This window comes from Herpailurus yagouaroundi, unplaced genomic scaffold (assembly GCF_014898765.1).
Source record: "Herpailurus yagouaroundi ecotype Mexico unplaced genomic scaffold, PumYag 139, whole genome shotgun sequence".
Lineage (NCBI taxonomy): Eukaryota > Metazoa > Chordata > Mammalia > Carnivora > Felidae > Herpailurus > Herpailurus yagouaroundi.
The window spans coordinates 65,922,561-65,936,616 of NW_024412394.1; the positions used below are offsets into that span (position 1 = coordinate 65,922,561).

At 44.2% G+C, this 14,056-nt stretch overlaps 1 protein-coding gene across 6 annotated transcripts in view; it reads right to left on the minus strand.

Moving 5' to 3' along the window:
* Positions 1 to 1,572: 1,572 nt before the first annotated feature.
* SCML4 (Scm polycomb group protein like 4) overlaps positions 1,573 to 14,056 on the minus strand; it is a 125,206-nt gene continuing 112,722 nt past the window's right edge. For 4 of the 6 annotated variants that reach the window (XM_040474310.1, XM_040474313.1, XM_040474312.1 and 1 more), the window contains one exon: positions 11,823 to 13,023. In XM_040474310.1, coding sequence (XP_040330244.1) covers positions 12,898 to 13,023 — 126 coding nt within the window. In that variant the 3' untranslated portion in view covers positions 11,823 to 12,897. Of the gene's footprint in view, positions 3,072 to 9,182; positions 13,024 to 14,056 lie in introns of those variants that run through there. The other 2 variants (XM_040474309.1, XM_040474311.1) reach the window with 2 other exon arrangements.

Below are 14,056 nucleotides of genomic sequence, written 5' to 3' on the forward strand. Positions count from 1 at the left end.
GCACTTTTTATAATTAGGATACTACAGTTGGTACAACAACAAGGAGAAAAAATTAGTAATGGAAGCTGCGTTTTCAGAGCTTGTGTCCAACTATTAGAGGAGAGCAAGCCAAAGAAGGGATCCTTAGGACCAGAGTGTGTGAGTGCACTTGTGGGAGGGTTTTCTGGGGTGACTCCGGGACTTTACAGACATACAAGAAAGGCTACCTAGTTTGGATCTGTGCTGGAGGAGAGAGGAGAGAGATGAACTTGGGAATGGTTTTGCTTGAGGCAGGGCAAGTAGCAAGGTTAATATTCTCAGAGTCTATTAAGTTTTTTTAAATGTATGTGTGTATTTATTTTTTAATCTTTATTTTTGAGAGAGAGAGACAGAGTGCAAGTGGGGGAGGAACAGAGAGAGAAGGAGACACAGAATCTGAAGCAGGCTCCAGGCGCCGAGCTGTCAGCACAGAGCCTGACACGGAACTCGAGCTCGTGAACTGCAAGGTCATGACCCAAACCGAAGTCGGATGCTTACCCGACTGAGCCACCCAGGCGCCCCTGTTTTTATTTATTTTTGAGAGAGAGAGAGAGAGAGAGAGAGAGAAGGTGTGAGCAGGGGAGGAGCAGAGAGAGAGAGGGACACAGAAGATCCAAAGTGGGCTCTGCATTGACAGCAGTGAGCCTGATGCAGGGCTCGAACTCACCAACCATGAGATCATGACCTGAGTTGAAGTCAGATGCTTAACCAACTGAGCCACCCAGGCATCCCAGAATCTATTAAGTTTTAAGTAAAACAATGATGAATAGAGAAGGCTTTGGTGGTCTGTACCCCCAACGCTCCCCAAGAGCTATCCCTAGTCCTTCCTCTGGCCTTACACAGCTACAAAGAGCACTGGCATGGGAAGACCCCTCCCTGCCCCTGAAATGTTTTGTTGAGAACCATGCTGCCTTTGTGAAGGATCCTTGCAAACCACCCGGGACAGGGTGGCACCCTTTGAGAGGGAATTGGCAGGTCAGGGTAAGGACGGGATCAAAATCCAGGGGCAGTCGTGACCCCCAAACAGCCAGAGTCACAACCAACCAACCCACTGGAGTAAAACAGCTGGGATAGGCTTTGAGACTCAACTGACAGTGTCTGAGAGGCTTTTACAAGCACTGTAATTTATTTCAATTCCCCTGAGTATCATCGGAGGCAGCCCTCCATGTGTCCCTGACAATTGACCAGGAAGGAAATCCTAGAGGAGACACTGGTCCAAGATGACCCTGGGCAGACACCTGGCACCTGGGGCTCTGGTCAGATCTCACGTTCCTTCCCCACCTTGGGCTGCCCCCTTGTACTCACCCCCAAGAACAGGAAGGTCAGGGAGACAGGAAGTATCGTCAGTAGAGAATCCCGGGCTCCTGTAACAAGTCACTCCCAGCCAGGATGGTGCCGCCAAAGGAGGCACTACAGGCAGCCGCGAATCAGGACTTTTTGGCCTTGGCTGCCAAAAGACCCCCTTTTTGAAAGGCTTTTCCTTGCTATCCACCTATGGGAATTAGGGCTAATGAAATAATAATGAACATAAAGAAGTTGCTCAGAGAAAATATATACGGTCTCACATAAATTCCATTCTTTATTAAAATACAGAAATACTTTTTACAGCATGAACAGAAAATACTGCATTGTCTTGGAATCTTAAGATTTAGAAATTTTACTGAATCACTCCCAGGCCCACAATACACTGTACTAGAAAAAAAGAATACTGCATCAAAAATGAAAAAAGCACCCCAAAATATTAAAATCATTAAGGCCAGTAGTGTTTATTTAATGAAACTACATATCTGACTCTACTGTACCTACCAGTCACTATTCAAAGGAATATATTAAAAATAGATCTCTAAATAATGAAAAAATTGGCCCAAAGGAAAAAAGCTTATGTACAATAACAAAAAGGCTTTGAAAAATTAAAAGCACATTTTGATATGGTGTCTTATATATAAGCGTCTATTACCGTAAAAAATGAGCACATCAACTCACTCTGACAACATGCTTGTTTGGAGCCTACTTATTGCACATGTGAGATCTGTCACTGTATGCAGTAAGAATACATGTATGTTCATACACAGATAATTATAGTATAAACAGTAAGTGATGAAATTAAATGAGAGGATAAATAACTTTAACAAACTACATTTTGAGGCACATGAGGAATAAAATTCATGTTCTTTCTAAGTTACGGACACAGCATCTTTTTTCTCCCCTGTTTTTTGTACCTTAGTGTAATGCTTATTTGCATTTAACCTAGTTATCGTATGTTTGCATGCTTGGCAAACTGAATTACAGAACCAAATTGCCTATTACAATTTATCATTATGTGACACAATTACATAGAAACACTTCGAAGTGAGAGGGTTGTCCCGATATTAGGAAACACTGATTGCATCATGCTTACAAAGAACAAAAATTAAGGAGAGGCTCTTTCCCCAGGTGACAGAGTTTACTGCTCTTCCTCTCCAATGGAAATGCTGTTCCCCATTACAACAGGTTCTATTCATTGATTTCTGGTCTGCAAAATTAGATCCATTGGAATAATAATAATAAAAAAAAAAGCTAGCCCCTAAAATGACACCATTTCCTAGGCTCAAAACTCCACACTCTCCAAGCACTTCTAAATAAAGCCTGGAAATGAAGTAATGTTCCAGAATTCCATTACGTCCACAAAAAGTGAAAGCACAATGAATTTTCGAGTAGCTGGAGTGTCTGCAATACATGTACCAGATCCTCCTTGCACACGGGCCTTGGCACAAGCAGTTGATGCATAAACTTTCACTGGATGAACTTTATCTCAAATTCCCAAACCTAATCATAAATACACGCATGAATGTGCATACACACACCCTTTGCAATCTTTAGAAGGGAGGAAGACCATCCAGTTAGGGAAAAGGCAATGCGGTCAGCCCTATTTTTCTCTTACCGAGACAGGGAGATGACCTATTTGTGCCTTTGGTTTCTGGCTTTTTCATGCAGGGCACGGTTAAGGACAGGAACTTTACCAGGGAGAGGATTCGACTGTCACCTTCCCAGACAGAGAGAGATCAGAACGCCTCCTGCGTGGGCATATTGGAGTAGAGAAGCAGAATAAAGAGGTGGAAACATGAGATTAACTGAGGCTGGGTTGAAAGAGAGAATCTGGCAATGAACTCCTCAACTTACAAAACAAAAGGCATAACATTTCAATCATCATCATTCAATCTTGCAAGCTTAGAGAACATGGATTTCCACTTGCTCAGGTGCCCTCGGTATTTTATCAAGAGCCTTGTCAGATAGTTACAGCCTAGCCTGGCTAGTAAAACACAAACCTTCTGGCCCAGTGATGCTTTGTGATACTACAACGGCACTTAATTAACAAAAAGTTTTCACTGTTAGTGTAGAGGAAAAAATGGCAACAGAAGGTAATTTAATGAAATGATGTTGCTTCATCCATTTTTATTGCATTTTATTGTGTGAGTATAGAATCAAAAGTAAATTTATCTGCAAATGTACTTAAAGGAAAAAGTCTTTATATTAATAAAATTATTTCTAGGTATATACAGGAGAGAAAATAATCAACTGATGTCTATAAAATGGAAATATTTGCTGTATAAAGCAACTGATCTTTCAACATTTCTGGAGGATGAGAGGAGAGGAGCTCATTTTCTTTGACTATATCAAGTGATCAAAGATATAGCTAGAAGATGACAACAAATTAAATATTGTGGTTTTGAATACAGTGGTTTTGAATAAAAGAAATTAAAGTTCTCCAAATTCTCACACTTAGGCAGCAACATTTTCAGATCCTGTAGTGGAAACAAGTTTGACTTCTAGTAAGAAGGGTATGTGACCATGCTGGACAAAGGCCAGGCATAGAACATCCCCTTTCCAGAATTTTGCTGCCTCTCTCTCTCCTCTAAACTACATTTTCCTTTGAGAAACATATCATCATCTTTCCCTTCCCAGACTTCATACTGCACACCTTCTCATCACACTTGTAAATGTCTAAAAACAAAACTTCACCCCAGAAATGCTTCTGACATAGCTCATCATGCCTCATCTTTGATCCGGGCTGGCCCTCCTCATTTAAACTGAGACACTGGCCTGGCTTTGGTCACAGGGGGTGCAGTCAGGGTTAAGTGGGTCTGGACAAAGCTACACGTTCTATAAAGAGCTGTGGAATGATCAGAATTGCTACTGGATGTCGGAGTGACTCGAGGCAGATTGCAGGAGGCAGCGTGGCTGGGAGAAACAACTCATGCTTCTCAAGAGGTATGTCAGATTGTCTCCAGGTCACCTGGGCTCTTGACCTTCAGGACTGAATGAAGAGAAATCCCTACGGGGATGAGCATTTGGGCCTGTGCTTGAGGAAGGTTGATGAGTTGTATCAGTGAGATGTCAGGGTGAGTCACAGAATGAAGCATTTAAAATGATAGGACTAAAAATAAAAGGGACAGAATTCTTATTCCCAAACTCAAGGACAGACTGAGAGGGCTAGACCTTGAGTAATGGAAAGAGTAAGTGGAGATCAGGCTGGAAGCAGGATAGAGCCAAAGAATGCTGTAGGCAGGTGGTGAGGGGATAGTGGAAGGCAGGCAAGGATCAGGACTACTGGGCCAGCAAGTGAGGAGGCCACCTGTTAATTCTTTATTTCTCTCTCCACCCACCTCTCCTGCCCAAAAAACATTTGATGTAGTGGAATGGAGAAATACAGAAAGGGGGAAATGAAGAAACACAGAGATGGAAGGAAGGAAGGAAGGAAGGAAGGAAGGAAGGAAGGGAGAGAGGGAGGAAGGGAGGGAAGGAAGGAAGGAGGGAAAGAGAAAAGAGAAAGAAAGAAAGAAAGAAAGAGAAAAAGGAAGAGACAGAAAGGAAGAAAAAAAGGTAGAAACTAATGAGAAAATGATGTTTATGTGGCTTCGAAGAAGAGTTACATGCCTGTGAGAGAAGAGGATAAGAAAATATCTGGATGAAGTCAGACAGGGGGAGAAGCAGAAGCTACAAGTCATAAAATACAAGAGTGAGGAGCCTACAGCCCCACTGGGCTTCGCTGAGAGTAACTACCGTCAGCACCTGCAAAGCTCACCTGGATGCCCCCTCCTCTCCCGGCGGAGGAGGTGGGGGTATGGGGTTGATAACTCAGAGAGCTTGTTTCTTTTGCACTGCCCCTTGATCTGCCCCCACAGAGTGCTGTGGGGCCCATGGGAGATGATGTGGAGAAGGTTCTACACTGGAGGTGAGCTGTTCAGGTGTCCCTCATGCTTCTTCCTCCCAATTCCTCTGGGATCGGGGCTCTAGAGACAAGAGCAGTGTCTGCACATTTGCATGCACTCACAGCATCAGCTCACCATGCCTAAAGATACAGCGATAAGATTACTTTAAAATGAACGCGGTGGGTGTTACACATCAGGCAATGTCGCCCTTCAAAGCGGTTTACCCGTTGCAACTCCTTACACCAACACCTGCCTGATATAGTTAGGAAATGAATTGTGGCTCTTATTGCTTTAAGCTTTTGGACCAACTAAGGAAACATACAAGGAAAAGACAAACTAAAGAGTACGGGACGCACCATTTTAAATTTCAAATGGATTACCTGTGTCATTCACCAGGCAACATCCCAGTGGCTTTGACTTGCTCCAAAAAGAAAAAAACATCTACCCCCACCAAGGGACGACAGTGCACTTCCAACCACACTTTGAAAGAATGTGTTCTAGCTTCTAAACATGACTCTAGAAGAGATGTACTAAAAATACCCTGAGTAATGACAACATTCTAGGAACACGTGCCCAGGCTCTTAAAGGTGATTTCTTTGAAGGTGAAACTAAATTTTGAGGTGCTTATGAAAAAAAAAAATCGGTCTCATGATTCTATTCTCAGTGCTCCTATGGAACCATTTGGGAAGAAAGAGAAGCCCCAGATATTTCTGAGTCTGTTCTCAAGGACAGAGATGGTAAAGAATGAAAGAGGACAAGGAAGGTTCTCTTCTATCCGTGTCCTACAGGCTGTGTCTTCTCAAAGAGGCTTACTACCATCCATACCTGTGACAGAGTGCCTCATGCAGGAGGCCCAGTTCAGCTACCTGCCCACTCTGAGGGGAGCAAGGTACAGGGAGTGTGGGGGTCATGGAAAGAGCTCTGTGGCCCTCCCCCAGAGATGCTTACCTCCCTGCACAGTTTACCCGCAGATGGAAACCCGACGCATTTGTGCGAGGCATCACAGATTGCAAAGGAGAAGGACAGGATGCTTAAAAGTAAAGCTGTAAGTACGACTCTCTAATGCCTGCAGAAGACCACTAGGCCAAGCGGGAATGTGAGATCGTAAGACAAAAAGATGCAAGTCGGTGACTGGGGAGGTTGGGAGAGCCAGGAATAAAAGGTGTCAGGCTCCGCTTTGGCAATTCTCCTTTCAATAAAGATAACGGGGTTCAAAGAGAAGTTAGTGGTTTTTCGACAAAAAAGTGAAAACCAGTCAAGCATTGTTTCACATGGTTCATTAACAAGGTGTCTTTTATACAGCAAGTGCTATGCAAGGTGCTAGATAGTTCCTTTTTCCAAGCACCAAGATTTAAATATTTTCGTAGAGGGGCACCTGGGTGGCTCAGTCAGTTAAGCATCCGACTTTGACTCAGGTCATGATCCCACAGCTTGTGAGTTCGAGCCCCACATTGGGCTCTGTGCTGACAGCTCAGAGCCTGGAACCTGCTTTGGATTCTGTCTGTGTCTCTCTCTGTCCCTCTCTTGCTGGTTCTCTCTCTCTCTCTCTCTCAAATATAAACATTAAAAAAATTTAAAAACTTAAAAATACAAAAAAATATTTTCATAGAGAATCTGCTCCATGAGCCAGAATTTTATCTAAGTAAGCTACATAAACCATGTGTTATGTTTAGTTTGGGGTCTGATATCTAAATCATTGCTAGATAGTTCTTCTGATTAAGATAGAATGCTCTAGAACGCAAAACCTCCCTCTTCAATGCCTCCTTAAACATCCCCTCAATTCCCACTTCCCACTTCCTGTTGCATTAACTCACAAATGCACAGTCACTCATGCATGCACACACAAGCATGAAATGTAACTTGGGTTTGGGGTTATAACTGCATAACTCTTCAGACCTTCACGACAGACCATGTTTTTTTCTGTCATCAATTATAACTTGCTTTTCTCTAAACTAAAGCTTCCTTAGTTCATTATATCACTAATGAGTACAATTAAGAGATAGGCCCTTGGTACCTCACAGCATTTTTTCCCCAGTTAACGAAGCACACGGCCTTATAGATTCATTCACACAAGCTTACGTAACTCATATTGCTTGTGTGACCACAGCCAGATTTACGACGACACTGAAGATTCTCCCAGGACACCCTTTGTGTGTGTGTGTGTGTGTGTGTGGCCACAGGAATTTTGCTAGGTTTTCACGACAGGGCTGATGAATCTGATGGCCACGACCTAACTAAGTTCTACATTTATATAAAGCGTCTGCTCCTCTATTCTAATGTAACAGAGTGGGGATCTGCTCGCCAACATCGATTTGTATTATAGGTGCGGTTACTGCACGGACAAGCTCTGTTAAAAAGAGAAAGATTGCAGAGTTGGCTTCATCTCAGACGTCTGTGTCTGATTCACAGACATCTGTGTCTCCCTGAGAAAGAACTTTTTCACAACCAGAGCTGTCCAACAGAGAAATAAGCCACTTCCTATGGGAGTGAACTCCCCGTAATGGGACGTCGTCAGGCACAGCCATTTCCCAGGGCTGTGGGGGAAGGCGGTCCAGTGCTGGGTGGGGAAGGCAGAGCCTTCCTGAGATGTGGGGGTGCTACATTTATGTTGGAGGCCGTCTCCGGTCACCCAGGTTGACTGTGAAGTGACACTCCATCAGGGCCCGCTATTTCAGAGTGAGCTGTTGGGAAACACAAGGCTCTGGGCGTGTTCCAAAGTAGGATCTAAGGGAAGACGCCTGTGTCGGCCTTTTGTATGAAGCGCCAATGCACAGAACCAACTCCGAGGCTCAGGTCACATGGTAGAGCAACAGGGCAGAGCATGATGGGCCGGCAGCCCGGAGCAAGTCTGAGTGGTCTACTTAGACCGTTTCGACGGAAAGACGCTGTTGTCTCCGCAAGTATCTGACCTCATTATTTGATCGACTGCTGAACTAGCTCTTCCCCTTTGGAAGTGTCTCCACTCCTCTCTCCTGCCCACGTCCTCTTAATATGGACTCCGGGTACAACCTCCTAACCTGGAGGGAGCTGTCATTCCTAAGTTCTGCTTTCCATCTCTTCCTCTGGAGGAACTCAAACTCAGTGCTAAGTGTGAGGGGCTTCTGTATGGGTCTGGGGCCCTGCTTGTGAAAGGGAGGGAGCGAGGAACAGCAAATCCTTTTCTAAACGCCGTGCTTTTGCCCAGAGCTGCGTCTCCGTTAGGGGAATTTCCTGAAGCCTGCGAGAGCCAGGGTGAACGGTTCTTCTTAAGCACAGTGTTTTGGTGAAGTCCGTGTGTGATAATACCACTGTAACCACAGAGGAATTTACCACAGGAAGTATCCCAGCTGTGACTTATTAGCATTAGAACAAATTACACAAAGCAAATTGTTAACAGACATGTTTCCATAATATTTAACTGGTGGCCATAAATAACAGAGATTCTCTTTCAAGTCAAGGTTAGATTTTCAAAAATCCAGCTTCCAATTGTCCAGGAAGGAATCGTCTTCGATTAGAGTAACCACTGGGGGGAAGGACTCCCTGGAACTTCCCTCGACAGCACAACAGCACGACCAGCAGTTGGGCTGGAAGCTCAAGGGCCGTGTGAGCAAAGCGGGACGTCGTCCCCGGGGTGACATAGAAGGATGGAAAGAGGAATGACTGCATCTCTAAACTTCTGGATTCACTTCTGGGGTCCCCAAGCGGCCCTCTCATGCCACCAGGAATATAAGACATGGTGAGACAACAGCACAGCTGGGCAACTACTCAGTTCGTGGAGTGTGTTTATGGTACAAAATAAACCACATCCACCAGCAGGTTTTCATCCCTCTCCTTAACAAAATATTGCAGCTTTAAAAACGTCACCTCCTCCCTCACAACCCGATGTCTTCTTATCTGAGGTTTAAAAAAAGAAAGGTGAGTCCAATCTCTTCATCCTGTAACCCCACCAGGGAAGAGTTGAAAAAGTGCCCTGTGAGAGCAAACACTGGCACTCACCTGCTCACATGTATGAAAACCTGACTATGGAGACATCAAGGAGAATATTTCCATCTTTCCCGACTTTCTGCCAATGACTAAATTCAAGTCCTTGGTCACTGCTGGGAGTTTCCAATTATCTTCAGAGTTACGACAAAATTCTCCTAAAGCATTATCTCAAAAAATAATTTAAAAAATGATTTTAATTAAAAAAAAATTCCATACAGCACATAAATACAAAAATAGGTTATTGCTGCTTCAAGGGTTGAGGCTGTTAGAAGAGGTCCTCTTTTATTGTTTTCCTATGAAATTTATAATTGTATCTTCCCTCTCTCACTGGTTTCCTCCTCAAGTAAACCAACCTTCGCTCAGGATTCCTTCCATTTGGTTCTCCTGAGGAGTTCTTCATTCCTTTTTCCTGATGAAAGGAAAAAACCCCAGCAGCTCCACTGAAGAGAAATGATGGGAGCCCGGTGAACGCTCTGGTGGGCATTCTAAACAAGGCGCTCAAGACGTCTGTTCCCTGCCCCACGGGCTGCCTGGCTAGGTCTCTGCCTCAGTCACAGGGGCCCTGGACTGGCTTGACCCATCCAGCCAGCCTGAGGGATGCAGGCCCAGAACCCCAGAACCGTCCCCCAACTGCCTCCAGGGCGCGGCAGCAGAGGGGATAGTTGGTCATAACAGCCTAGAGTGAGTTCTGCTCCAAGTTGCAGCTGGGAGGCATTCTAAACCAAGCAACTGTAAAACTGATCCGCTCTCGGCCTCTTCTAGGCTCTTCCAACTACTGTTAGAACTAACACACACACACACACACACACACCCTACATCTTTTTACCTGAAGTCTTCACAAAGGGAATCATGCACTTATAAAATACTTAAAATGATTTAGGCAACAGAATTGTCTTTAGATTAAAAAAAAAAAATGTTTGACACAGGTGATTGGAAATGTCTGGACATGCACACACACACTCACCCACTCTAATTTGGAATTATGCAAAACTATATCATTATTCACCGCAACCTGAAGCAAAGCTACTGCCATGGAATAACAAGTGTGAGGTTCCCAAAATAAGCTCGCGTTTGGACGAGAATGACACACATGGCCTGACTCTTTAAGGTCCATTTAGAGGAAATGGCCTGGCATGTTTTACATTTGCTGAGCTATTTAGCTGCCTGGTCTGACAAGATTTTTGAAAGGGGTGAAAATTAATTATAATTGCAGTATTGCTACAATAATTTGGTTGGCTAATTGCATTTCAGTGCAAAAACAGGCAAGGAGGAATTTCCTCCCTGGGTTATTTTCTGATATGGCAGCATTCATTTTAAGAGTAATGAGATTTTTAAAAAGTCAAACCTTAAATATCATGGCTTCAGCAATCTGTCCTGCTTAAAGTTTAATGCAAAATGAGATCGCACCTCCGTGAGAGCAGTTACACGTGAACATGGATCCAGTTTTCTCCTAGGCTTGAGAGGAGAAAATCTCTCTCCCCCGAAAACTACTCACAGTATCTCTTTGACATTGTTTGGGGATGATTTTAATTTGGGGGCACCAATGCTCCTGCTTTTGTAGTGAGGGAGGCACTGGTGAGGGTGGGTAGGAAGCTTTGAAAGTCTTCCAACAAGGTATGTGTTGGCAGAAGAGGCGCGACAGGTCTGAGAGAGGAATGTGAGTGGAAACCCACGGATGCAGAAAGGGTGGGTGAGTTGTGGTGGGGTTTTCTGGGCCTCACCATTTTCACGTTGGCTTTTGAGGGAACTTATCTAGCTTCAGACCAGCCATGAGCACTTAAACTCTGAGGGACAGAGTCATTTTATCTAAAATGTTGGAAGACTCTGTCCCAAGGCCTGATGACACCGGGGTAGCTTTGTCAGGTGCTGAAAGCAGCAGACATGAAGCTCTCCCACAACCTGATGACTCCAGCTCAATTCAGGGGCCAGGTTTAGGACGGTCTCCTCCTCCCCTTCTCTGCCATGCTTTCAGTCCAGCCACCAGGTGTGTGTCTAAGAAAGGATTTTGCTATGATGTGCTTTCTCGATTATCGCTCATCAAAATGGGTCTAACGGCATGGCATGGAATCTTCCTTAGGATCTTCATCTAAGTTCTACCTGATCGAAGAGAAGATCAGCATTCAGATGTACCCTGGCTGCCCTCAAGGTCGTACAGCCCCTGTCCTGCACCAGGGCACCTGGTTGAAGGATGAGGGGCTGAAATCCCACCCTGCTCCAGCCATCAGGTGAGACCCCTGCTCTGCTCTGCCGGCTGCATCCCAGAGGAAGGTATGCTTTCCCTAACTTGCATTTTGGCCATGGGAGGCCCTGAGTTTTCCTTGATCCTCTCCCTCCCAGAGATTGCAAAGTCTAGCATTCATCTCCTCACCTCCAACGCTATAGATGTTTTAAGAGGATATGCCCATGGCGAAGGTGAATTCAGTTTGAAGATACGCTTCCTGTTCAGTGAGGAAGGAAGAATAAAAGAAAGAGGGACAGAAAGAAAGGAGAAGAATAAAAGGAATGGAGATGAGGTCACCTTCCTGCCTATTCAATTGTGGTTTCATCGTCCTTCCTTGGACACAGCTGCAAAGGGGTAAAAAATCAATTTTTTTTTCTACTACTTCACGGTGAGGAAGGAGAAAACCTATTTGTAAATTGAATTAAACCCAATAATAGCATGTCTGCGTATTTGTTGAGAACTAGAAAAATTAGCTAGCGATACAACTACGTAATCCAGCAATGTAACTAGAAATCAGCACTCTTCCATTTCAAAGCTTATCTGAGACATTTTTCTTCTTCTTTTTTAAAGAAACACCCATGGCTAAATGTCACTAAGACTCTTCGGCGTGCCAACACATCAACACCTCAGTAAGGACTCTGAAAAGGAAGGGACTCCAAAGCCCCATCTGGGAAGAACATACTTCCAGATTTTTGCCTTTGCTGGTTGTGCATCTCAGTCCATCAATAATGACTGGGTATGAACTAGAATGCTCTAAGAGACGGTTTCTTCCCAAGTTGCAATCTGTGGTGCTGACTGTGGAAGAAATTCCCCGTGTCTGTGTAGGCTAGATCTTGTTCACAGAGACCCTAACCCATCCACGGAGTACCGGATCAGCAGGCTACTGCAGTGAGGGTCCTGAAACTTCATTAACAGTCTGCCCTCTAGTGGGACAACACAGTATTTCAAATAACTAGGAATAGAAAAGACTTTTTTCTTCTCTGTCAGAGGGCAAAAGAATTCAAGTTTTCCAGATAGTGCAAAGTGAGGCATTTTCCCCTCATAAGACAGCTTCCAGAGCTGAATTCAGCAAGGCTCACAATGATAGGTCCCCAGGGCAGAGTTAAAGACAGGTGGTGCTGTGGTGGAGACAGAGGTCTTTCTTCTCACATCTTTGTGAGAACGCTTCAGGGTTCTTCTTGGGCAATAGCATTCAGTTCCCTGCTCTCTCATCATAAAAATAGGACCCACTCTAAGAGCAACCAGCCTATCAGGAACGTTAAAATAACAGGCTTTTCCATAATTTTTGGCAAATCATTAACACAGAGGAGCCTTTCAAAAGGGTCATGTTGAATTTTTTGTTTTTAAAGGCAGAGATGCACATTTTTTTTTTTTTTAAAGGCCAAGTCTTTGTGGCTGTTAATTTTAAGAAGAGAATCCATTTTATGATGGTGGCTGGATGTTGGTAAGGCAGGAGATGATCTTGAGATCTGTTGTCCGGACATTGCTTCTATCTTTTAAAAACCTTCAGAATTTGGCTTGCTTCAGTTTATCAATATGGTAGCACAGTTTCAGCGCGGGGCCCAGCTTCAGACCCAAGTATTTCATGATCATATCACTCTTCAGCAACAAGAGAGCATTGCCATCAATCTCCTGGCAGAACGGGATCAGAAAAAAGAAAATCCAGAAGGTGGTCAGAATAATAGAACAGTGGCTCTGGTTAACATGTGGTCAGGGGATGAGGCGAGGGAATATGGATTTACTCATATATACATCTCTTAGTCCCAAGGCAATCTCTTCTTTAAAAAATAAATTAAAGCAAACAAATACTATGTGTTCCTCTTCCCATAATCTCCCTGAGGTCAGATGATACATTGGATCTTTCATATTCCTGCTCCCCCTACTGAAGGAACCAAACATAACTCCAGTTATGTTCCCGATATCCCCCACATGATATTTATCTCCTTATCTGCTCTAGGACCAAAGAAGCAAAAAAATTACAATGGACTTAATGTTTGTGTCCCCACCCAAATTCAAATGTTGAAATCCTACCCTCCCATATGACAGTATTTGGAGGTGGGGACTTTGGGAGGTAATTAGGTCATGAAGGTGGAGGCCTCATGAATGGGGTTAGTGTCCTTATACAACAAGATGGCAGTCTGCAACCCAGAAGAGGATTCTCACCCTGATCCCAGACTTCCAGTCTCCAGAGCTGAGAAATAACATCACTCTTGTTCATAAGCCAGCCAGTCTATGGTACTTTGTTATAGCAGCTTGACTGGATTAAGACAAAGTGTCACCTGTTAGACCCTGAAACTAGCAGTTACTTTCCCATTTCAGGTGCCGGTACGAGGCCCTGACTGCCTTCCATCCCCCTAATCTCTTCTATCTTTTCTTGGTAAGCCCACTGACCTTGAGCTGATTACCAAATTGCTCATTACATTTGATGAGGGATTTCAGGTGTCTGGCCCTATCAATAATTTGAGGTGGCAGACAACTAAATAATGCACCTACTTCATCCCAGGATTCAGCACAAAGAACTACTAAGGGAATGCCAACCCCTCGTGGTCGTGGTATTGTTCCAATTTGTCTCTGAAAATGGTAACCTTCCAGAATGCGTGTACAATTCATGAACCTACTAAGGCTGGGTTTCCTCATTCACCTATCCTGTTATTTTCAGGTCACA